The sequence below is a fragment of the Nelumbo lutea genome, chromosome 2 (assembly GCF_056320005.1).
Source record: "Nelumbo lutea isolate HS-2025 chromosome 2, American lotus-T2T, whole genome shotgun sequence".
Lineage (NCBI taxonomy): Eukaryota > Viridiplantae > Streptophyta > Magnoliopsida > Proteales > Nelumbonaceae > Nelumbo > Nelumbo lutea.
In genome coordinates this window covers 12,950,659-12,977,696 of record NC_142685.1, presented here as the reverse complement: position 1 = coordinate 12,977,696, position 27,038 = coordinate 12,950,659, and the positions used below count along the sequence as shown (strand labels likewise).

Below are 27,038 nucleotides of genomic sequence, written 5' to 3'. Positions count from 1 at the left end.
ACAATATTTATATGTATGTCCAAAGCACATCCCGTTGTCTCTTAGAATTACATTTTCGATACCTTGAACCTCAATAAATTTTGGTAGTCAATGTAAAAGAACACTCTTAGTTCGTCTCAGAACAAAGTATCAGTACATCCATGCAAAGTATGTATCATATTATATAAACATTTATAGAGACTCCAACTGATTTGTCGACAACTTGTACATAATTGACCTCATTCCTCAGGTCCAATAATTAGATTCTCACTGTCATTCTGGATCTAATACCCACATCTCTACCTACAGAACATACTATTTCCATGAATGACAAGGGAAATATTCTCAATAGCATGTCCCGGTCAGTAAAGAAATGGAAATAGCTTGTGGGTGGAAGATCTGAGCCCCTTTGTGTTCCTTATACGATCCGAGTTCTGAACAAACACCTAAAAATGTTTTAGTAAACAAAAGTTGCAAAAAAAAAAAAAAAAAACCCGGGTTTTTATTGACAATAAAACTCACACCAAGGCTCAGTTTGGGACGAGTGCATGTACAGACATTTGCATTTCAAATTTCATCCTATCGTTTCATTCATTGACAATATTTGTTAATAAATCTCAAGTGGTGCAAATTGATTCATTGAAGACTACAAGCTCAGGGAAGTGGGGGGTTTGAAGCCCGGCATCTTTGCGGGGTGAATGACCAACTCGCCACTTCCAGAGTCTGCAACAGTTTAATTTATAATAATGATAATAATATCAGGTATCCCACTTTTACAAATTGAACAAAGATATGGGAGAAAAAAGAACACCAGGAAAAAAAAAAAAAAAAACTAAAGGAAATGAAGCATATTTACATCCTTCACCTATATATAATCAATTATTGACCAAAGCCCCCCCCGAGGTAATGATATTGTTTCCAGATATGCGTGACCCATGTTGCGGAGGCTAATGAATATATAACATACAATTTTCACACATGCACCCATTCGTTCTCTGTCCTCGGATGTGGAGGGGAAGGACCAAATGTTGTTCCCAATAAAGCTGCAGTAGCAAGATTGTGATGCATGTACAAGTGCCTATATCACCTCAATGACAAGGGAACGTAGGCAGGTGAATGCAATGGATGATGTCTATCTTGTTTGGGAGTTCTCGTCCACATATATTGAGACATAAGCATCCATGGCACCAGCAGCAAGCAAGACTCGGTAGGGATGGAATGTGAGGCAGCTTACAGGTCCAATCTTCTGGGCCATGAAAGTAGGGTGGTAGCGGATAGTACCAAGTTGTGCACCCCCAAGGCTAAAGACCTTGATGAGTTGCTTTGCTGAGCCACTGGCTATTATAGGGGCATGGCGATGGACAGCCAAGGCTGTCAGCGAGCCCCTATGGGCATCAATTGTGAGGTATGTGTCATCGTGCTTTCTGATATCCAGAAACTGAATGTCGCCAGTCTGTGATGCACTAACAATCTGCACAGATATGAAAAACCACGGCTTCAGGTTGGTGGTTAAAGCAAATAACAACTATTACTATATGAAGCAAAACCTCAGTTCTGAGTCATACATACATGCATACATAGGACCTCAATTGTTTTCATTCATTAAAAATACCATGTACAACGAACATGCCTTTCAAAGAAACAAAAATGGTAGAAATAGTGACTGGTTTTTCTCCATATAATTTATGGACATAATTATACTTTTTCGTTTCATTTCAGCTCAGTTTGAAATGAGTACAAATACAAATATGTGGATACAAAACCTTGTACTCTAAATATTTGCACTGTAGATTTTCATTTCAGCTCAGTTTGAAAAGAGTACAAATACAAATATGTGGATACAAAACCTACTACTCTATATATTTGCACTGTAGATCTTTGCATTTGTTATCTTTCCAAACTGAGCCTTCATGCTTCACTTCCAGCATTGTTTTTTTCGATAAATTTAAACTGTTTTTTTCTTTGGTATTCGGTGCTATGCACCATTAATAACTTACCCCTGACCCCTTTTTCCCCAAAGTGCTGGTTGCGGGATTTGATTCTGCATCAATGCTGGAACAAACCAGCTAACACACCAACAAGCCAGCCCTCGGTTGGTCACTTTCAGCAATTGTTTTTATTAACATAAAATTACCTTTTAAAAATATAAAAAACCAAATTTAATTATAAACTATTAGTTCGGAAAGTATCTAATTTATAATGACCTCCACAACCATTACAAAATAATGTTGAGTAAGGCTAGCCTACCACAACGTTGGGACAAATATTTCCATCATTTTGGATCCTTCGGTAAACAAGCACATAGAGGATCCTTCAATAACCAAGCACATACATTGTTGCAAACCATCTCTAGTGCTGTACTTGTCATAAAAGCATTGTGGTCGTTATACAACCCAAAACATCAGAGGCCACATGTTAAATATCAATAATGTTAATCATCAAATATCTAGTAGCCAGAAAGCTCACAGGACCACTAGTTCACCATTCAACCATCCAGTCTGGTCCAAGTCTAACGACATTGTTAATAATAACAGAAATAGAGATTTATGTCTGAATTATTACGCGGGGGAACTACAAAAACTGTTGCCACTGTAACCCTCATAGTATTCATAGTATATGAGACATTTGGGTACCATATCAAACACAATTTCACCTACTTAGAAACCTGACTAAGGCACTTAAGCAACATACCTTTGCTGGATCCAATCCAGGTTGAAAGCCAATCCCCACTACTCTTTGAGTGTGCAGACGTGTAGAACAAACAAGCCTATAATTTAACAAACAGACCAAAGTAGAGCTAATAAGCAGAAAACTAAGATTGGAAGAGAACAAATAAAGATAATGAATCGCCCAACTAAAGTTTAGGGTAAAGACCCCCATGAACTTTAAGTATCTAACACTTTAAGTTGTATTTTAGAGCAAGTGACACTTGGACCTCCAAACATTCATTTGTGACAAAAGACCCCCCCGAACTTTAAGCATCTAACACTTTGCCCCTCCATTAGCATTCCATCAGATAACTTTGAAAAAGATTCTCATATGACTGTTATGTGCTTTTTAAACATTTCTAAATCTCGAAACTACCCTTTCTTTAAGTTGTGAGACAATTTTATGCTCTTGCTTCCATATTTGTATAAATCCTTTACTTATATTTCTTTCTTCTGACCTCAAGTGGACCAAAAAGAGAGAAAGTAATTTGCCACATAGCCCACTCATTTTTGTCATTTTGAAATACCATCCTCTAGTCCATATGAATCTTGAAAGGGTATTAGGGGTTTTGTCATAAGTGAAAGTTGGGGTAAGTGTCACTACCCCCAAGCACAGTGGTAATCTGTAATTTACCCAAAATTATGCTACATGACAAGAATAGTACAAAGCAAAAGGCAAGGAGAGAGTTTCACGTAAAACACTTCAGATTGCATACAAAATGTTCAACGTTGGCACTCTCAGAGGAGAATTTCGTGCAAAAAGAAGCAAACTTACATTTCAGGAGTACGGATGTCAAATAGTCTCACAGAACCATCAACGAACCCAGCTGCCAGCTGACCCCCATGAATTTGAGAGGCAGACTGCAAAATGGAATATGTTCAGTAAAAGCATCAAACATCATAATCATTACCAATAACAACAATGTGAGAAAACATAATACTAAAATATGAATTAAAAATTATAGAAAGAAGGCAAACAAAAGCTAAAGAATCCAATGGTCCTATATGCCTCTGAAGTAAGGTGACTTGGAATAAAATGGTGGAACACAGATGCCTGGCCTTTCAATGCCTCAGGAAACCAATTTATAGTGTTTCATAATTGTGCCTCAGGAAGCACTAGAAAGAAACACCACCAATTTGTAGTTTTTCAAAATTTATGTTCTATATTCACCAGTAAATAAAGTACAAAAAAATCTAACCAACGCTGAGATGCTGCTCTCTGATGATGAAGTTATGGAACTAATAAGCTGTTCCTTATCCAGGTCCCATAGCATGATGGATGATATCTCCCCAGAAGCATACTGATTGCAATATCATAAAAGAAATACATTAAGGAAAATACATGTAAAACTATCAACCTTTAGTTACAATGATCAAGAAAACAGTCTTGAAGTGAACATGTACCAAATATCCAGATTGCTGCTGCCAATCTACAACGGCATTGACACTACGAACTCCAGGCCTATGGCCTTGAATTGAAGAGAATGCTGTTACAAGCTTTTGTTTACCCTTTACGGTATAATCTTTCCATATACGAATATTTCCATCACCTATTTTAAATAAGCACACCATTAGATCCATCATTAAATTCTGCTGAAGTGGCTAGTTACAACCACCACACTGCTTATCAAACATACCAGCTACGAATCTTACATGAAGCAACAAGAAGCAGGCTCTCATCAAGCTCATTTACAAGGCACAACTTTGAAATTCCTTTTTCAGGAAGATCATGATTGTCAAAACTATTGAGAAGAGTCGCTTCCTCGTAGTTCCATACCCTGAAAAGCAACCAAAAATGCAGATAATGTTATAAAAACTTAAAAAACAAAAAGATACCAGCATCAAGAAGACACCAAACCCATCAACATTTCATCAAGTAGATTAACTAAGTCAACCAGTGTTTCTAGGCTTCCATAGGAAACCCATGGGAATCTTGACTGGTCACAACACAATATGCTCATTTTCAGTATAAACAGAAATAAAAACAATTCCGTTATGGAACATGAGTAAACAAATTATGATTTAACCACTCATAATTTAACAATAAATATAACTGTATACATAACAGAATGGCAAAAAAGGATTCATGCACCTGACCCCATATAGTTTGGATAAGACTTGGATGGTGATGATGATGGCCAAGAACATGACAAAACAAATTATATATAAAGTACATACCCAACTACAAGCCCCACAATGCATGAATATTTACCCATGTACAACTCTGTACAAGTAAGCAGTCACTGGAAGCACATTCAGGCATACAAATAAAAGTAATAACATTAAGGACAAAAGTTATAATGTCAACAACAATGATAATGAAGATGATGACAATGTAATGATAAATAATAACTTTTAGCAGTAATAATGTCAACAACAATGATAATGAAGATGATGACAATGTAATGATAAATAATAACTTTTAGCAGTAAAGGGAAGACAAGTTCTGTACCTGATTCTTTCACTCTCATCTGCAGCAATTACAATAGGAGAGAAAGGTCCTAGAAGAGTTGTTTTTGTACCCATTTCAAATTTGGTATCCCAACTAGCAATTTGATTATGGAGCTTGCTTACAGCTGTGAAACAAAGATGCACCATGATCACTATACTTCCCCAAGCAAAAAAGACAAAAAGGTGAAAAAAAGGTTTACAGATAAAAATAAAGTTGAACACTGAAGACTCATGTTGATCAAATTACAAGGAAAAAACTCACAAGAATGCTGGCATTTTGCTATGCCATCCAAAGAAGATTTTTCCTTCTCTTCTCTTCTAGCAATTATTCCTTCATTATCATCTGCTGCAGTAAGGAGTGGCCTTGAGAAATGACCACAACTCCAATTATATATGGTTGATTGTGGAAGCAAACTACGCTCTGAAGCCCCACAAGGTCCACCAGAACCTAAAAGGGGATTAGCTAATCCTGAATCAGGAGAGTTCAACAGGTTCGGCCTGAATTCTAAAGAACAAACTCTTCGCATTCCTGTCAAATAATTCTGACGAGGGGGACTAACAGGAGGAGTTCGAAATGTCAAAGGTAAATGACCTGTCAGAAGGCAGCAAATAGAAGAATTCATATTGTATACAACATATTGGAAGATAGGTAAAACAAAATTTTGGCATCGGACATGCCTTGAGAAAAATCATAGTGAGGTCAGGTTGTGGACTTGTATGAGTATTAAAAAAATAATGGAACACAATCAGAAAGAAGTTCTATTGCCTTGCAAAATTAAATCATAATAAATGGCACAATCATGATGCATTAACATACATGGGCAACAAATGAAAATAGAGACTAATAATACCAGCCATACCATATAAAAAATAAATAAAAGTTTACCTGCATTCATGTCAAACCATGAAGATGACCTTGCCAGACCAACAAGGTTAGGGGCTGGAGATGTGTTTACACAATCCCCTTGCCGAATACTGCTGCTATTGAAGCGTAATGGCTTTGTAACCTGTTCAATACCAATTATTGAGAGTATCCGCCGACCAAGACCTGCAATCCGAGGTGATGGATCCTTGGCAAGGGTACACATAGACAATACACATTGTGAATATATTCCACTGTCAAGTGATCTTGACCTTGAATGTTTAATTACCCCATTACTAGCATTTTCATTTAATAATATGCCAGAATCAGAATGGTGAGATGAATCATCTGATAACGGAGACCCATGCATTAATCCTGAAGAAGAAAGAGGGCTGCTAGTGGAAACCCTACCATCTCGACCCACAGCTGTGCTGTCACTGCCAACTCTCATCACAGGACCAATTTGGGAAGGAATAGTACTTCCATGCTGCATGTATTGACTTGTACTAGTATAGCAGCTTCCTGGACTTCTAAAACTAGCCAAAGATGGTAAGGAATTTAACAGAGAGTTAGACTGTGGCTTCCAGTATGCTGCAGCAATTGACTTCAGGTGCTTATTGTGACCAAAGGCAAAGCGTGCAAGAGCTATCAGAAAATAAACTCAACAGTCAAAATAAGGATACAGAGAATAGATCCCCAGAATGATACATCATCTGGGAAAGCATACACACAAATCATATAAAAAAGGGCAGCCTAGTGCACAAGACTCCTGCCAATGCAGGGCCTGGGGAGGGACAGATTTATGCAGCCTTACCCCTCTCACATACAGAAAGGCTGTTTCCAACTTTCCATGATTTGAACCCCGGTCACCTAGGTCACAATGGTGCAACCCAACCATTACACCAAGGCCCACCCTCACACAAATCATATATCAGAATGGATAAATGGATAATTCATGTATAATGTGAATCAATATTAGTACATCCAATTTGAATCCATAACACATGATGGGAAATGAGATGTTCCACATATAAACTAAGCATAAAATAAAGGTACATGCAAATAAGGTTTAGTGATCATTTTGTAGCAACTGCAGGCAGATCATATCCCTTAATAGACGTGCAACAAAACTGCTCACATTTGATCTTTTTTTTTCCCTTTTTATCTCATGGAAACAAAAATTGAATGTTGTTAAATGCCAGAAGAGATCATGCATGAGAAATTTCTACCTGCAAAACTGCATTGCTATACTATTGCAGGAAAGTACCAACAGCACATTAGATTTCAAATTAGAACTAAGTTCTGAACTAATTTTGAAACCAAAGCTATTACCAGAATATCAGTGAAGTTTCACAATCCAATCAAATTTTGACAAAAGAAAAAAACTTAGAATACCTGCCAATAAAAGCTTTTATCCTAGGTAAAATCTATAATGCATTCTTGGAAATAGCTGCAACATAACTCAAACGTGGACAAACTAGTGATAAAGCAACACATAATAGTGATATATTTAACATTGCTAGTCTTTAATGATAAGCATACCTTGTGAAACATGAAAATACACCTGTGAAATGTGAACCAATGAAAAGTATGTAGACCATGTGATGTCTTTAACGTGAATGGTTGAAATTTTGATGAAACATGCCATAAAAAATTCAAAATGCACCGTAATAAGACTCCTTTTCCTATCATTGACTTATGCCTCATTCTTCCTTCTTTTCTATTACAATCTTTTTTTGGGTAGTAAAAAAAAGAAAAAATACAAGGAAGGTGACCGGAAGTCACCCAAGAGAAAAGAGAAAACAGGAAACAGATCCCACATACTCATCTCCCCAAACAAAGAAAATCAACCAAAAAAACAAAACCACACCCCAAAATATTTTCTATTAGAATCTCATTTTGCCTGTTTCTTTCATTGATCTGATTTACCCAACTTATTCACCAAAATGATAGGAATTTGATATGCATTGTTCATTTTGGCCACCCCTGGTATAAGAACAAAACACAGACATAACAGAAAGGGAAGGCTGTTGTTACATACAAGACAAGATGTTCTGGTAAGCAATGATGTTCAGTTAGGAGGAGTGGGAAGGTGTGTATTGATGAGGTGAGGAAATTAAAAACAGATGGAATTAAGATGCTTGATAGAGAAATAGATGTTGGGAAAGGTAATTGGTATCTTTTATATAGGAGGAAAAGAAGCAGCAAGAACTTTTGAGAAATTGGAAGAGAAAGAGAGGAAGTGCACAGAAGAGAAGGTTCAAAACATAATTGCAGATTATTTAGGATGAAAAAGGAAGCTGCATGGTTAGAGAGTAGGAAAAGAGGGCATGTCTAGAAAGGGGTGAGATTAGGAGACTAAGGATGTGTGGAGGGTCATGCTGAAGTGGAAACATAGAGGGGGAGAATGGAAAAGGTAGATAAAGGTTTGCAGAAATGTTGAGATTGTAATAAATTGGTTTGGTGTTTTGGGTGAGTTGATATCGGCTGATTTTATGTAGCACAAAATACTGGTATGGAGGTTTCTTTGATAGATATTAATGTTGGGAGGTTGATTTTTGTGTAGATTGATTGTGATTGTTCTTAGTTAGGAGGGTGGTAGTCATTCATTTTCTCTTTTCAGTGATGTCTTATCACCGTTTTTAATGAAATTTTCTTCTTTAAAAAAGAGGTCATTGCTCAATGTTGGTCTCAGCTATTTGGGGTCTTGGGAGGTGAAATTTTCTTATACACTATCAAAAAATTTTGTTTTCTTTCAAAATCCTAAGCCTTGACCCACAGTTGCAATGCTACTCTAGAATTTTATAGAGCACCACATGAATTTTCAAAGAATAACATTCTTGACCATGATTTCAAATAAATAATTAAATCCACCATTCCTATGCTAAAGATAAAGAAGTTGGACCAGCAACAGTGTAACTGATATATGCCTACCATAACTACAACAGGTATCATCCTCTTTTCACAAGAAAACGGGAAAACAAAAAAATTCTGAACCATACAGGAAAACAGAAAAACAATGAGCAAACACAAAACATCAGTTTCTTTACAAGGAAAGGAAGACTGTGTTAACTTATTATTCAGAAGGCAAAATAAAAATCGAATGGCAAATGTACTCCAATATTTATGATTTGGATGCATTTCTTTTCTTTCTTTGGGTGTATGTGCAATCAGGAAAATGGTTTGCAAAGTCAGAGGTCTGATTACATGTTCCACATCATATTGAAGAGAACCAAATAGAAAGTCAGAGGTCTGATTACATACCTACAGCAACTTCCGCTCTGACCAGTGGGCTTCCATCTGAAACAACATTCAATAGAAGACTTTTAACGATATTAATCTCGGCCCTAACTTTTTCATCACCATCACTCTCTTCGTCACCTCCAACCCCATCTCTGAACAACTCAGAACCAACATCAAGAAGAGTGCCCAAAGCAAAAACAGCCGAAGCCCGAACCTGAAACATGGTAGCTCATGTTAAAGGCACAATGTTTGGCTGGACACCTGAAGGAGTAAAGGAATTAAAACAAAAGCAATACCTCAGGTTGGGGCTCTGACAGAAGAGGTATACATGTTGCAGGTGCATCTGCCTGCAAACCTATTATCTGCGCCTCTGGAAAATCCTCCCACAGCTTCCCTAGACAAAGACATAGCCACTGAAGAAGTAATGGCTCGGTCTGTGCATCATGGGGAATTGCAAGTTGGAGATGTTTCAGGCAGATATGAATCAAATCAGCCTTAATACAGGCTTCTTGTCCCCGTCTGTGCCCATCAACAATGACAGCCAAAACAAATGCAGCCATTGCCCGTTGTTCTGGATAGGCTTCCATGCTATCAAGAAACCTGATAAAATATATGTGGCCCCCATCCTTCACAAGATCAACCTGACAAGACTAATATTCCACAACAAAGAAAAATTAAATGGTTATTGTTTTAGAAAATACTTGTGTAGCCAAGACAACTAAAAAGCAAAAAAAGAACATTGTTGTAGAAAAAGGAAGATAAATGAAAAAGATACAAATAATTCCGATATAGTAGATTTTATATCCTAAAGTAGTTCCTTTTTTATAAGAACGAAGTATCCTAAAGTAGTTCTAGAGTAGGTAAAAGAAACTCACTAATTCTCTCTTCAAAAAGAAGAGAGGGAAGGTTATGTCAATGGGCACAAGGATAGCAATCTTATGGTTACTGGTTAGTTTGGGAAGAGATAAATACCAGAATTTTCAAGTAACCAACACCAAAGAAGATGTGGTTGAAAGTATCTAAGAAGAGATAGATCATTGGATAAATCTCCAAGCCTTTTAGTCTTTCTCTACAGATAAATATCCTTAGGGGAAGGTAGTATGTTGCATTCAACTGCTAAAGCAGGCATCACTTGATCTGCTCCAATATTGGACTTTATAAAACTAAACTTCAATAGTTTAGTTTTTTTTACAAGTAATAGAATTTTAATAAGGATCAATAATGAACACACAGTAATTGCTTCCCACAAAGAGGCACGAGGTACAGCCTCTAAACAACCTAAAAATATAAAAACTAAGCCCAAAAAAGCCAGTTCCTATGCACCCCTTGTTTAGCTAGACAATCTGTCATCCCATTTGCCAATCTTCATTCCCATTGAAATCTGACTTTGATATTTGTGGTTAGCCATTTGAATGTCCTCAAGGCTCCCATATAAAACCAAGCCATTGTCCCCGGTTCTTTCAACCACCCAATTACTAATTTTGTGTCACTCAATTTGGAGTGTACAGGGAATGTACAGGGATATTCATGATGATATAATGGCCATCTTCTCAGGAACTTGACCAAGGATCAACAAGAACTGAATTGTTTTTTTTTTTTCGATCAATAACAGAATTTCATTAGAAATATTAAGAATTACAAGATAGGGAGAGGTAAACCATCTTAACTATCCACAAACAACAACGCTGTTACAGCTGAGCGGCCTGAGACCAAAACAACTGATTCCTCCCCACCCCTTGTTTTGTTAAAACATCAGCAAAACTGTCTGCTGCCCTTTTAACCTAACTGAACGGTACATTCATATCTTGAATCACCCACTTGAATCTCTTTTTTTCGTTATTAAAAATCCAGAATCCTTTATCAGCCTTTTGCAGCCAATCTAAAACCAGCTTTCAATCACCTTCAACAATCAGCTTTCTGACATTCAGATCTTTTGCCTTTTACAGACCTTCTATAACCGCCAAAAGGCCCATAACCTCAGCCCTTAGGGAGTAACCCATTCCAATCAAGCCTGAATAAAGACCAATGATCTGGCCTTCACTGTCCCTAAACACCCCTCCAATACCAGATGGGCCTGGAACATGGCAATACAGACACATAATGAGAGGTGAAATCTGGCTAGGGAATTAACTCAATTAAGTAGAACTTTCTCATGGTCTCAGAGATCAGCAAGCAACATGGCAGATGCATTGACCAGACAAGGAGTGAGCAGAAACCAGTTGAACCAAGGAATTACTAATCAAGCAAGATTGAGTACATGAATGTAAAGGACTAGAATTATTCTTAGGCAACAATTGCTGGCCTAAACCTTGAGGGGTGTTAGGGACATCTTTCACTTTGTACTCAATCCTATTCTTTTCACACAGATTAATAACATTGAACAGTTAGCAACATATAACCACACACTTATCAGAATAACAAGTTAAAATTAATTGGCTTCTTCTCTATATTTCTTAGTTATCAAGGAAGATGCTGAATTTAAAATGTTATCAAGAAATTACAAAATATAATTCATGAAAAAATGCAAAATGTATGAATGATTTACCTTATCAAGTGCAAGGATCTTTGTCCATATGAATACAAGAATCTGTCTCAATTCCATTGCTGTTGTTTGCAGCAACTTGAGTACATAGGGAAATATCCCAACAGACAAAGCCTGCAAGCAAATCAGTAACTTGTAAATTAGTAATAAGCAAATATGCTTTGCAACAAGTAATATACTGACAATAGAATAGTGTATAGGGGCAAACATAAGAGACAAAACATTACCAGATCAACAGCCCAAGGGCCCATGTCAAGAAATCTTCCAAGAAGAACCAATGCACGAAATCGATGACATTGACTAAGCAAAACCTGAGAAGAAAATGGATCAATACCTGAGTATAAAAGAAAAAAAAAAAGGAAGACCATGAGAATCATCTTAAATGAACAATAAAAAGAAAAAGAAATACCCAAGAGCCTTTAACTCAAGTCGGTATGACAGTGAATGACATTTAATAATGGAAAGTGAAAATGTAAAACCTAACTAGGAAGGGGCCAAAACAATCATGCACTAATAAGCATTAGGCACCAATACTAACATGCCCCGGAACAAATGGTCCATAAATGCAGGCATCAGATTAGAGATTGGTGGTTAGCTTGAATAGAACATTCAGCAGGGTACCCAAATAACCATTGCCAGTTTTCCTGCTAGGGTTGAGGTTGAGAGAACCTTGTTTGGAAGGGGGGATTCAAACCCCATTACAAGGGCAATACTAACAATGTCATTCGTCACACATCTCCACAGCGTGACATTCAATGTATTACAGACTCTTCTAAGAAATGCATATAGAAACTACACTATATTTCCTCCAACAATGTAGATCTAAAACTGAAAGTTATTGACCAATTGGCATGCTTGAAAATATATCATACAACTTTTACATGGATATATATATATAATTGATAACAATCATCTTGAAAGAGACCTAGAAGGCGCCTCACCTGAAGAACAATGGGCAACTGTTCTGGTGGTTTTTTGTGTTCAGACCCATGGTCAAGCCATACCTCGAAAGCTGTTAGCTGCTCCGTGAAAAATGGACTTGGCTGTATGTCAAACCAGAAACAATCAAGTTCTTCTAATTGGAAACGGAAAATGAAAAGCACAACATATAACTATAAACTATCGTTCTACAAAATATGCAATTCTGATAATCAAAAATTTAAACCATGTAGACACCTGGAACTCTGCATTGGGTTCATCAACCAACATATGAAGCTGAGAAAGGCAAATTTCAGCAGCCATGTCCCATGCATCCCTGTACCAAACATGATATAAATGAGATGGAAAAATTTTTATAGAAACAGTACCATTAAGATGCATCTGGAGATAAATACCACATATGATGCTGATGAGTTGGAGGCAACATTGGATATGAAATTGGTGAACAATTTGCAGATCGCATTATTCGCTCAGCAAGTAAAAAATTCCGGAACAGACTTGCAACCAGCAGGTCTTGCCTGAACAACCTCTGGAAATGTTCTGCACAAGGCCAAGTTCAGTGTTGACTAGGATAAACCACAAAAAGGGGTAAAAAAGGAAAAGCAGATTTAAAGAAAGCATAAATACAAAGCAAATTTTTTCAACAGTTCATCACCATGAGGAAGGACATTCCAAGCAATTGTGTCAGTCACTGCAGTAAAAATCCAGTTGAGCTCCCCCAGAAGTGTTTTTCGATCATTTTGGCGGCCAGGAATTTTGTCAATGAGGGAGTGATCAATGGAATCACGAAGTAATGAACGTGTGCAAAACCTGGGAAAAATGCATGAAAATGAAAGTTCAAACAAAACACTATGACTAAACCAATATACAAACATCAATGCAAGCAAGGGATACAATCACCAGATGTACCAATAACAACTGCTTAAAGTATACAGGAAACAACCAAGAAAGAGAGCAGGGGGATTCAAATTAAACTTTGAGCAGAACATTTAAAAACTCATTTGGATGATACAAAATATATAGGCTATTTTGCAAAGATTTGTCAAATACAGTGTTCAATTGTTTACCCATCATAAAATGATTATTATACAAGAGTGCTTACACCATATAGAATATCTATATCAATGTATTCAGCACCCATTTGTTCAAAATACATAAATGTCATCCCACATAGAGTGATGATCATACAGAAGTGCTCCAAGAACATTTCTAAGACTGTACGAACCTAACATCCCTTTCACTTAGAAGGGCACTTCAAAATACTATTGGGGAGAGAGAGAGAGAGAGAGAGAATTGCACATGCTCACAACTTAAATGTCCATCCCAAGAGAAAGTACAGAGGAATAATTAAAATTACTAAAGAACAAATTATCAAAAAAATTGCTAAAGAAAAAATATAGATGGACTTTACCATCTTAGTGCCATCTTGATTGGTGTTGTGAGGCAGGATGTGAACACATCAGCAGGAAATTCAACACTCTGCGGAAGAGTCTCGTGTGCTTCACAGGCCGCAAGAAGAATGCAATCCTTTGCTGAAGATCCGGGACCAGAAGAATTACTTTCTTTTAGGAGCTAACCAGAGGTAATAGATAATATTAGAACAGACAGAATAACAATGTTGCAAGAAAACTTCATAAATATGCAAGTTAAGACAACCTTTGCAGTGAGTGAACTAAAGAGAGTGTTGCTAACCTCTATGAAGGCATTAACAACCATGCCTGCGGCAGAGCAATCAAAAACATATATAGAGGGTGTTTTGAGCCAGGAATCAAGGTCACTGATTGGCAGAGGAATGTACTGTGTGTAACTCTACACAAGGTGCACTGCAGTTAGAACCAGGAAAAAACAGCGCCCTAGCAAGTGCATGAAAATAGTATGGAAAGAACTAAGAAGATTTTTACCTTATTAAACAGCCAAATTTCACCATTAGCAGTTGGTTTTGGCACTCCATGCCCATTGTAATGAAAGAGCACTCTCTCAGATTTGGCATTTTTGCGACAGGTATTACAAAGTTTCTTTACTTCATCCACAGTAGGATCAAGTTGAAGCTTGTAGCGAGCCTAATCACAATACAAGAGATCATTTAATAAATTATAAAAGCACCATTATGAACTAAAATCTCAAACTAGTACAAAATGCAGATACTCTCTTACTCTAGGCTGCCATCTTTCATATTGAGCATGCAAAGTTTTTCCAATCATTTCCAATGCTTTTGGAGCTGCCATAGAAAACGGATCTGCCAACCAATGAAAAAAAAATGAGAATGATTGCTGTTTCTTATCAAGAAATGGGAAAAAACAAGCAAGCATAAAAAGACATGGCAAAATCATTTGGTAATTTGTAACAACCAATCCAAATTAAATATTCTTTTAAGTGTATTCTAATTAAAATAAATCATGGAACCATCCAACATAAATCAAATAAAAGCTACAATTTCAACATATTGAACATGTCTCTTAAAGAAGCCTAAGAATATCCAGCAAACATAAATACATAACAAAAAAATGTTTGCAATCCATGTAATTACTGGAACTTGAACCAATAACTAAAATCCCAAGTTCCTTAAACTTTCTTTCAAATAGATTAAGAAAACATGACTGGGAATGTAAATAAATAACCACCTGAGGTAGTAACAAAAGATTTGAGGACTCAATCTAACAAAGGAAATTACAGGTGGTCGATGGTGAAATGGAAAAATGTGCGGCTAACCACAGTAAGCCATTCATTTAAGCCACTTCAGCTGTTATCAAACAGGCCCTTAATAATTTAGTTCTTTATGCTACTCCTAACATGCCCTCCTCTTCCAGCTTACACACCTCTTTCAACTTCACCAAGGCAGTCCATAAGGCTTTGGTTGCAAAGAAAATGGAATGTAGGAAAAGAAAATCCAAAAGGAAGTGACCTTCCTTAGTTTTGGCTGACAAAGGGAACCAAAAGAAGAAACATAGTTGACATAAAATAAGGGGTATATTTTCTCTTTCACTTTTTTTCAGTGTTTGCAGACCGTTGTTGATCCAGCCAGTCAGACCAGTAAAAACGTCAGGGCCACAATTCTGGTTTAGATCAACCTCAAACCCACCAATAGTTGAAAAACCAATTGCTTCAACAAAACTCGTCCGACCAGAGCAGTTGACGGTTGACCCACTTGACCCAGTCATTGGGTCATCATGGTTTACAAGTTACAATTAATATGCAAACTTCCAAAGGACGTAACTTTGCAACCGGTAAGCTGATTAGCGTGTTTTTTATTTTGGGTAACATTTTGTGATATATGCATCCCAACTCCCAATGTGCCTTGCTCCATTACTTCTGCCAAATAAAAAAAAAAACTTTTGGCCTCAAATCTCAATTTTTAATTTTTATTTATGAATACACACACGTAGGGGTGTCAATGGACCTGGGTTGGACCCATCCGAATCAAAATCAATTTGAACAGACGGACAGACCAATAAGACACACTGAATTGGACCAGACCTGAATTAATGGTCAAAAGTATTATATTGGATTGGATTGGACCTGGTCAAGTTGTAATGGATTTACATTGGACTGGGTTGGATTAAACCAATGTCCGGTCCATTGACATAAGATAAGAGTACAGGTGTCAATGAACCAGATTTGGGTTGGACTCAATCTAAATTAAAACCAATTTGAACAGTTTGGAAGGTCTCAGTGTTTTAAAAGTGCAAGGCGGAAAAAAGGCACAGGCACAAGGCAAGGCACACGCCTTTTTGAAGCAAGGTGCACAAATATAAAAAAATGCTAAAAAATCAAAATAAATGCCAGAAAATTCAAAAAATGCAAAAAAAAATACTAAACATAATATTAATAAAAAATATAAACTGTTTTAAAAAAAATACTATCTAAAATTAAAATACATAAACATAAAATGCGCCTAGGACCTAGGTGAGGCACATACCCTAAAATGTGCCTCGCCTATGCGCCTAGGCATGCCAACTCACTGGATGGTCCAGACATTGAATTGGACCAATCCAGAATGGTCCAAAGTATTCATCAGAATGGATTGGACCTGGTCCATCTACAATGGACTCATGCTGGACCAGATTGGATTGGAACAATATCCGGTCCATTTACAGCCCTACATATACGCATGACGGTGTGTCATGGTCTGAGCTATCCAACTTGGCCGGTTGAACCACTGACCCACAACCTAGAGGGTAAATTGGTTCATCCTCTGGGTTGGTTGTTAAAACATTGCCTCCTTTGCATTCTCTCCTAAAAGATAGAGAAAGAAAACAATGGACAGTGAAACAAAGCAAGATTGACCCAAGTTGCTCATAAAGAATTTTTTTTTTTCTGTTCTCTTGTTTTCTTGGCAAACATAGTGTAATAGAGAACCCCTAGAATCCCATAAAGAGCTCATCATAGTCTTTTCCAGTTCTGTTGACAATTCTACTGACAACTTAAGGTCCGTTTGGTTTGCAGGAATAAGGGTCTGGAATCGGATTCAGAATCGGAATGGGCTATTCCAATTCCAACTGTTTGGTTGGGCGGAATCGGAATCCCATTCCCATTCCTGCTGGAATGGCATTCCGCCATTTGAAGGAGTGGTCATTCCCTGCCCCTCCCTTAGGAATGAAATCCCATTCCTGCTGATTTTAATTCCCATTCCTGTCTGAACCAAACAGACTATGGGAATGGACCACTCCGGTTCCGATTCCAGAGGATTTCGATTCCGATTCTAATTACGAACCAAACAGACCCTTAGACATGTGGACCTCAACATGAAATTCTTCTAAAACACCTATTTAGGGTTTCTTTCTAGTGCTCTTCTTCCATTGGCTAGGCAAAGAATTGAATTCCTACCAGGATTGGAAACACTAGCAGCAACCTACTAAGACAACTAAGACAATCTTGTTAACAGAGTAAAATTTATAGATCCAACAATGCAGAAACGGCCAAGTAGGACAACTCATTGTTGTCACCTCCTTTGTTTCTTGGCAAGAATGCATATCATGCTAACAATCAACCATTTACAGTGTTAGAAGTGCCAAGTAAGATCAATTTATCTGACTAATGGACCTTGTAGTAGTAGCAGATACAGGTGAAACTGAAGAAATTTTTTTATCGGTAAGAAAACAGAACTGTAATTTTTGTCTCTTGGTTGGCAGTCAAGCCTCTTATTGTACTAAACTCTTTTTTCTCTTAATATAATAATCTTTTCTTGCTGACCAAAACAAATCAGTAATGAAAAAGAAGAAAATTTAATACGTGATCAGATAAAAACAATTTGGCAGTGCTTGATCACTTTACCTATCCAGCATTCCATTCTTGCACAAGGAGAGATTTTAATTACATCAGGTGGGTCAACGCTAATGTTTAAACACAACACAAGTGCTACGCACCCAGTCTTCATCTGCACTAGACATTAAGCGTCAAAACTGTCAATCTAATATGGATGTCAAACAGAATATAAATACCAAAGGAATATATGGACAACCAGAGAATAATAAAAGAAGAATAAAAACATCAATACAGACAACGATATGAGGAGAAAAGAAAAAAGCATCAATCAAGCCTTGCAACAACGTTTGTTTATCACTGGAATGAAGTGAAGACTAAAAACTATAATTGTTCTCTTCATACTCAGACTCTGAAATTGTTTTGAAATAAATGGTTCTTAAAAGCTTAAACTAATAAATGGAATAAACTAGATACTAGAATTTACTTTGATATACTAACAGTTAGATAGCAGAAGGGAACTCAAGAGGTCCAACTAAAATCAGTTGTGTCTAGAACTCTAGATCAATCATTGGAATGCAGTAAAGAGTAAAAACTAGAACACCAAGCACCACTTGCCAATAGAATTTCTACGAATCTATAATTGCATAGGCTCAGTCTGGGCAGATTGCAAATAGAAATATGTTCAATGCAAAACCATGTATATGATACTTCTAAACCTAGTATTTGCACTCTTCCCAAACTGAACCTTACTTCATACTTATAGACTCTGATATTGCTTTGAAACAAATGTGGTTCTTAAAAGCATAAACTCAAAAGTGTACTCTCAAGCTTACCAACTTATTATATGTCTTTATTAAAGATACCACCAAAAGTAGCTGAAAGAATGGAGATGTTTCAAAGGGATTTCTTATGGGAAGGGGTAAGAAGCTTCACTTGGTAAAATGGGAAAAAGAATGTAGACCAAAGAAAAGGGGCGGGCTGGATATTAGAATACCCAAATGTAGACCAAAGAAGGAGGGAGCATTGCTTTGCTGGAAAAAAAAAAATTAGAGAAGGTGAAAATTTCAGATCAGTCGAGGGATGAATTAAGGTGGAAAGAATGCCCAAATGGGAAATTCTCTGTGAAATCATACTACATTGTTCTTTGTAGGGACAACAAAAGTTCAGACAAAGTTGGAAGTGTTTGGGGAAACCTAGTTCTCTCTAGGGTTGAAGACTTTGCATGGCTTGTGGCAATGGACAGTATTTTAAAAGTGGACCACCTGAAATCATTGGACTTGGCTAAAATGTGCTATCTTGGGGCAGTTCTAGTTTGGGCTTGGGATGATGGGAGGAAAGGACAAGGGAAGTTTTGGTTGCACTTTTTGCCTAGGGTTCGGTGGTTTTTAGGGTTTTCTGAGTTCTGGTTTATGATAAGGATTGTAATTAGAGGTGGTTAGGGTATTTTATGGGTTTGGGTGATATCTAATCACCCCTTGTAATCTTTTTCTACTTTTGCCTAATAAATTCTTTTCTTTATTTATCTTCAAAAAAATATGTGCCATCTCTGTAAAGTGCAGGAGGAAAACATTTGCCATTTGTTTTTTTCATGCAAGTTTGCTGGTTTTATATGGAAACTGTTCACAGCCATGTTTGGGGTAAGAGATTTTCATCCAAGATCACCCGCAGAAATTTTCTCCTCATGGCCGAAGATAAGTGGATGCAGAAAAGCAAAAATTATTTGGAATTGCATTCATTTTGCAATATGTTGGAAACTTGGAATACTTGGAAGGATAAAAATAGAAGAAGTTTTTAGGACAAAGCTTGGCCAATAGACAGGATAGTGGTAGCAATTAGCAACTTTATTGCAGAGTGGATGTTCATACTACCAGAATTTAAACAAGTCACTAAGGAGGATATTAGGGATAAACTTGAGGAAGTAATGGGGTTTCAATCGTGTAATTTGGAAAATCTTGTATGATAAGTTTAACAATTTTCAGTTGTTTTCTTGTATGTGGTGATTCCTCTATCAGTAATGTTGTTAAAATTGTACAATTTATGATTCAAATCATACGATTCATATCAAATCATACATATAAATCAATTTTTTGCAAAAATTGTATGATTTATGTATAAATCATAGATTTGAATCTCAAATCGCGATTTATATGTGATTCATACGATTATTTAAAGAGTGGTTTTAATGAAACCCTCTTCTTTTAAATTTTTAATGCAAGAACATGTGGTCTGCCCTATTTTTTCTATTTTTTTACACAAAACAGGTCTCCACCCTATTATTTTGCACTCTTCTTTAGATGCCAAAAACAGGGGCTCCACACTTCATTTTCCCCTGTTTCTTTATTTTTTTCTCAAAAAACTCCTATTATTTAATGTAAAATACCACTTTTCTCCATTGTTTTATCACAAGAAAACAGGGGCTCCGCCCAGCTATTCTCACCCTCTTGTTTTGATGCAAAATGGAGGCTTTCCCTGTTTTTATCCATCGTTTTCAACACAAAAACAGGGCTCTGCCCTACTATTTTTTCCCTCTTTTTTTAATGTAAAATAAGGTCTCTTTCCCATATTTTCCTATTCTTTTTTATACAAAAACAAGTTCTCTTTCCCATCTTTTACTACCTTTGGGAACTCTCCCCTCATGAAAAGCAGAACCAAAGAGGGGAATAAGGAGGTGTTTGGGTTTCTAGAAGAAAAAATGGTTTATAGATGGGCTTGAAGGGAATAGGACAATAAGGGTGTAAGGGACAGCTGAAAGGTGGAGGTTAAAGCAAGAGTTGAAAGAGCTCCTAAAACAAAGAGGAAATAAATTGAGACAGAAACCTAGATGCCAGTGGTAAAGGGAAGATGATGATAACACAAGCTTTTTCCGCTTGGTAGCAAATGGAAGGAAAAGAAGGAATACCATCTCTCAGCTAGAATGGAATGAGCAATCACTAACAAGGGATGAGGTCTGGAGGATATTGCACAAGCCTTTGTGGATCATTTCAAAGGTATCTTTGCTGGACAGCGGAGACCTAGAGAATCTCTAGAAAACTTTGCTTGGAGGAGAAGCTCTAGGGATTTGATGGAAGCCTTGGACAAGAATTTTGACATTCGGGAGATTAAGGAAGCAGTCTTTTCTATGGAGAGGTCCAAAGCCCCAGGCCCGGATGGTTTTCAGGATTGCTGGGAGGATGTAGACTCGTAGGTGCTGATTTGGTGGAAGTGTTTGAGGAATTCTTTGAAAGGGGTAAATTCAACTCGGGGGAAAATGCAACTTTTATAGCCTTGATGCCTAAGAAAGCATATGCAAACCATCTTTTCATGAGGGGATAGGAATTTGGGTTCCCTCCCAAAGATAGTCTCAAGTACTATAGTGGCCAATCCCCTACCTTGCATCCCAGCATCCTAGCAAGGTTTTCTACTTCCCCTCTCTCTTTATTAATCCCTGCTACACAACTTCTGTTCCAGTTCACTTTGAGATTGGAGATCCTTTCGAAGTGTGTTACCAACCTTTGGAGATGTTTGGGTTCACTCCCCGCATGTTTGTTGCCTGTGCTTGGGCTGTGAAGAGGCACTTAGACATCTTTTACTATCCTGTCCTCTTGCATCTTTTGTGTGGATTTGGTCTTCTTCTCCATTTGGTTGCAGGTGGACTCCTCCGAATGTGGCAATTCTTTTTTATCCGAGTTTTCACATTACCAAAGAAAAGGGGTAGAATAATGTGGAGGGCAATAAGAGCTGCTACCTTTGGTCCTTATGGGAAGAGAGGAATAACAGGATATTTCCAAGGAGTGAAAAGAACCAAGGAGCAAGTCATCAACTCCATAGTTGTTAGGGTCATACATTGGCTGAAAGCAACTGAAATGTTCAAAAATTTCTCAACTGAGGATATCCTACGGGGATGGTCAGTAGTGGCTAACTCTGCAGCTGCACAAAGTGTGTGGTCAGCCCCTTTGGACACCTGCAGCACAACAAAGAGTAAATTGAATTTCGCTGGAAGCTCATTAGGAAACCTGGGGCTCTCTGGAGTTGGGAGAGTTTTCAGGGATGGGGAGGGCAGGATGCAAGCACTTTATCCTGGCCCAATAGGCATGGGAGATTCCTTAAGGGCTGAAGTTATGTCTCTACTTCAAGGTATGTGATTGGCTAAGCAATGGGGAAATCAAAACCCTGAGGTAGAGGGAGACTTTAAACTTCTAATAGGATGGCTCCAGACAAAAAGCTTGGGTGTATGGACCCTTAGACAACAGATGAGGGAAATACTTTGCCTAGCAAGGGAAGTGGAAGTAATTTTCAAATGGGTAAGGAGATCAGCCAATTCTGTGGCTGACAATTTGGCAAAGCAGGGACTCTCAGGGAAAGCTTGTTTTGGGTTGTAGTGTAAGATTTGAGATTTGTATGGGGTCAATACTCGTGCTCTGAGTGCTTGATACTATTGTATTTAATTGCTATTTTAATGAAAATTATCACTTCCAATAAAAAAAACATGGGCCATGCACTACTATTTTCCCCCTCTTTTCTCTTGATGCAAAACAAGCACCCCTCCCCATTTTTTTCCATCAGTTTTGACACAAAACAGGGGCAATGCCCTATCATTTTCCTCCTTTTCTTAATGCAAAATGAGGGCTTTGCCCCATATTTTTTCAACGTGAAAACAGAACACCCGATGTGTTTAGAGTTTTAGACTTTAAAATTAAAACATGTACATGAATCATGATATCTTAGTTAGACTTTAGAATTTAATTACTTTAGTCATATATAATGTTTATTTGTAGTGTCTCACTATTGTACTGAAATGTGCAGTTTAAAATTTGAATTATTTTGCTCTCGGATCTTTGTAGGCTCTATGCAACGTAGTAGTCTTATTTTAATATTTTTTATGAAGCATGTTTGATTTTAACAATTGAAGCAATAGAAAGAGAACATTATGGCTTTTTCTCTTTAAAAGTCTTGGGGGATACAGATAACCAAAGAAAAATGGTCCTTAGTTATACCATAGGATAAATTGAATTATGACTATTGCTATGGTAAGAATGAAGTGTAATTGTCACCAATATTACCTACTTATATGATGTCTATAAGCTGAAGTTGGTGCAAAATCAGTGTTCCTCTATTTTTTGAGATGTTCAGGTATTTTTTATAGGTTTTTGACAACTTTCAGAAAAATCAGAAAAAATCCTATGATTTACAATATGATTCACAATACAATTCGATTCAAACCCCTTTACAATTTACGATACAATTACTATTTTCAAAACATTGCTTGTCACCTATCAGGATGTATCTCTTTTTTTTTCTTTTAATGAAATTCTATTTTTACCATAAAAAAATGAATTTTTCATATTCTAATGTTGGAAAGCAGAATGGAACCCAAGATGTTCAAGTAAAACCAGTAGTCTAGATCTGTAGCCTCCCTTTCATCATTCATTTAAAGTCTCTCTACTAAAACCATTCAAAAAGTTCTCCGCCTCCATCAAAACTGGGTAATCATCCTTTCAACAATGAAAATAGGTGGGCTTATTCAAATCTTCTTTGCCCTCTTTTCCTTCTCTTTTTTCCCTTCTTTATCCATTTTTTTACAAGTATTTTGAGGGAGGGCAGGAGAAGTAAAACACATAGTTTCTTTCTACCTAACAGAAGGAATTGTCAACCTAAATTTTCAGCTCATTCCAAAAATCTGGGGTAACAGAAGAGGAAGGTCCACATCATTTCTGTAAATATTCTTAGAACTACAAGTCACAAGCAATAACTATGAAGAGACCAGGAAAAACTATGAGGAGACCAGGATCACCAAGATCTTACAGACAAAATTTCCTCTTTGCAAGAGGATAAAAATGTAGGGTCCCTGGATCCCTATGTTACATGGTTACTAGAATGAATTTCAAAATCATTTTTTGATTGTTATAAAAATGTCAGAATCTGACACAAGTATGAGGCTTTAAACTCATCAAACCTTTTATCAGTAATTAAACTCATCAAGCCTTAGAAGATAAGATTCAGGGAATGCATACTGGAAGCTGAATGAGCAAGAAATTTTGACAAGTTTAGTGCCAAGGCCTGGAAAATCATTTTTCTTTTGTTTCCAGATTTCAGTTATAGTCCTATTTGTTTCACCATAAAAGGGGCAGAAATTTTCTCAATCTGCAATGTTTCTGCCTCTTCTACAGTAAAATATTGTACTTCACTTTAACATGGAGACGGTTATAAATACAGCCTATTATACCAAGTTGTACAAGGAAAAGGTCATGGTTATGTGGACAATACATAAAAAGGGGAGTATCGTTTCTGATTAAAAAAAAAGGCATAAAAACACAGTTAAAATATAAGAGTCAAGATTTTAATAATTGATCGTAAAGAAAAAAAGAAAAGAATAAAAGAAGAAAGAATAAGCCGAAATTTGTAAATATAAAAGGAGTGATTGATCACAAATATAAAAAGAAAAGAATAAAAGAAGAAAGAATAAGCAGAACTGATAAAAAAAAAAAAAAAGAAAGAATAAGCTGAAATCTGTAAATATAAAAAGAGGGGGGGAGTAAGGGTGAGAGAGAGGGGAAGAGGCAAATTAACATGTAATCATAACATGTCAAAGAACATCCAAGGCTAGCACATAGAATATTAAGGAATTTGTGTAGATTAAATTCATACCCTAAGCCTAATGCAAGCAGAAAATTGGTAGATCACTGTTTCTATGTCCTTGCATCAAGGATCTCAAATTAATATTGGCTCTTGACAATCAAGCAAAACTGCAAAAGCCATTAACAGCATGACATCTGGGGGTTCGACAAGGTGGATTCTTCAATGATGTTATAGATTTTTTATCATATGCCATCTAGATTTCATAGGATTATACTAAAATTTCTATTGTATTTCTTAACTAACCTCATCTAGATTTCTTTTAATCAATACCCATTGTTTTGCATCAAGGAAAAGCAAGCATCTAATAGTTAGAAAAGGAAATTTATAATACAGGCATTACTGGAAGGCTGATCAACTAAGAAATATCCAGCATTAATTATTAATTTTCCCAGGCCATTGTTGTCAAGGCAATAAGGCGCTCATGGAGGGTTGCCTCACTTAAGCGAGTGCTTATTTTGTAGTACATGGTGCTATGAAATACTCTTGTATTCTTTATTTTTTGGGATTATAATTGTAATAATAAAATAGACATTATTAAACTAAAATATTCATTTTGTGGGTTTATGTTTTAGTTTCTTTTTATTATTTTCTTATTTGTTAGGGTTAAAGCAACACACATGTTGGTCTGCGCCATCTTGAACCCTCAAAGACTTCAAGCTACGAACCAATAAGCAAGAAAGAACTTACAATTTTGCCCAGTCAATACATTCTTCATTTTAATCATCATATCTTCTTCATCCCCTTCCACTCATTCTTTTCTTCTTTTCCTATGACAAAAATAAGGGCTCAGTCCCTATATTTTCTGGATTTTCTTTTCTTTTTTGAGTTTTCCTCTCATGAATATGTTGATTTTCTATGTTCTAAAGTTTAATATGAAGTTTATACATTTTTATGAAGATTATCCATAATTATTAGTGAAATATGGTTGTTGGTTGCAATGGAACCTAGGGAATTACCCTAAGATCCATGTTTTTTTCATTTAAAAAAGTTTCATCATCTATTGGCGATAAGGCGCCCCCCCCCCACCAGTAGCCAGCCTCACCTTAGCACCTTGAAAACATTGTCCCAGGCAAAGGAAAAGTACAATATTTAGTAGTTTGCATCTTTCCATATCAAGTGGTGGCACCTTGCTTGATTTGCGAAATTAATGTGCTTCCTCATTAACGAAAGGTTTGTTGTGCATCAATGATTGATAATGTCATAATGCCCGTAAGAAACAGGAATAGCTTAGTACTTTGGCATCTTCACCATAACCAAATGGCCTAGCATCCTACAAGATTCACCTTATGGTGTATTATGGTGAGGAAGCTATAACTTGGAAACGCACCCCGAAAAAGAAAATCAGCATAACATAATATTGCCTTATTGCCTCCAACCAAACCAAGCCATTTTTTTATTTTAGTCTACATTCTCCAACAAAAATAGGTCTTACTTCATCTATCTGTTACGCATGGCAAAAGCTAATGGCAACTACCATGTTTAATTATCAATACAAGCACGTATCTAATAACGGGAACAAAGTAATAGGTTCGCAAATCAAGAGTATTAGTTAAACAATCCACCAAACTAAAAATGTCACCTATGACAGTACAGTGGCAAAATAAAAACCAAACACAGAAGAGTGGGGGAAAGGCAGAGACGGAAAGCAGAGCTTACCCGGTCCTTAGGTCTCCACTTCGAGACCAATCCATTCTCAGATGGACCAGACGGAAGGCAATCTTCAAACGCTTCATGCCGAAGCTCGCATAACACAACAGTCTGCGGCAAATATGCCATGCTTGTCGTCTTCGTCGTTCCTGCAGCATTGCTACTTGTACTGCTACCAGCCTCCGAATCCCTCCTCTGTGCAACAATATCCCCATCTTCATGACTCGAAAAATCATCAAAATGATTCGAAACAGCGACGGAGGATTGTGAGAATCGAGATGCCATCAGATCTCCCAATGCCATTCAAATCTAATAAACAATCACCCCCGCCCTAATTGTACCGTCAAGACCATCATAAGTTAGTTAGAAAAATAACCACAGTACAAGACCAGAAGCCCGTAAACCTCACTCTGTATGATAGGAGCTGAACGCTCATCAAAGAAACGACACTTAATCAACGAAGCCGCTGAACCAGCGGCGCATAGATATACTCCAAGAAAAAGATAGAGAATCCAGCTTTTGCGCGAAACCTAAGATCTGTGGAACTACTACCTGTCTCTGAAAACCCTAGAAACCCTAACTCGACAAGGAGAAGGCTAATAAGAATGGCGGCAGAACAAAGAGGGACAAAAAAGACTATTTCGATATTTTCCCTTCCTTTCTTTTTTTCTTTTATTTATTTTTTTTATCTACATTTGGAACTTTCTATTATAAAGCCTAACCACGGAGCCGCCGTTACGAGTTACGACTGTAAGCGTGCGAGAGTTTCTGTATGCGTGTGTGTATTATACGCTTTACCCAAACTGCCCGCAAAAGCTGCGCTGCCCCCTGCCCGCGACGTTAGTGCAGA

General features: G+C 37.0%; 1 protein-coding gene across 1 annotated transcript; it reads right to left on the bottom strand.

The window, feature by feature from the left end:
* Positions 1-582: 582 nt before the first annotated feature.
* On the bottom strand, positions 583-26,834 carry RAPTOR1 (Regulatory-associated protein of TOR 1). Its single transcript, XM_088972738.1, has 23 exons — positions 26,198-26,834; positions 17,996-18,098; positions 14,878-14,960; positions 14,626-14,784; positions 14,417-14,533; positions 14,136-14,296; positions 13,380-13,534; positions 13,120-13,264; positions 12,962-13,040; positions 12,727-12,828; positions 12,013-12,096; positions 11,789-11,899; positions 9,540-9,893; positions 9,265-9,457; positions 6,025-6,645; positions 5,401-5,730; positions 5,140-5,263; positions 4,341-4,465; positions 4,092-4,237; positions 3,887-3,988; positions 3,463-3,548; positions 2,671-2,746; positions 583-1,450 (listed from the first exon to the last, which is right to left on the bottom strand). Exons 1-23 carry the CDS (start codon positions 26,489-26,491, stop codon positions 1,112-1,114), a joined length of 4,089 nt encoding a protein of 1,362 aa, XP_088828864.1. The 5' UTR covers positions 26,492-26,834; the 3' UTR covers positions 583-1,111.
* Positions 26,835-27,038: the final 204 nt, after the last annotated feature.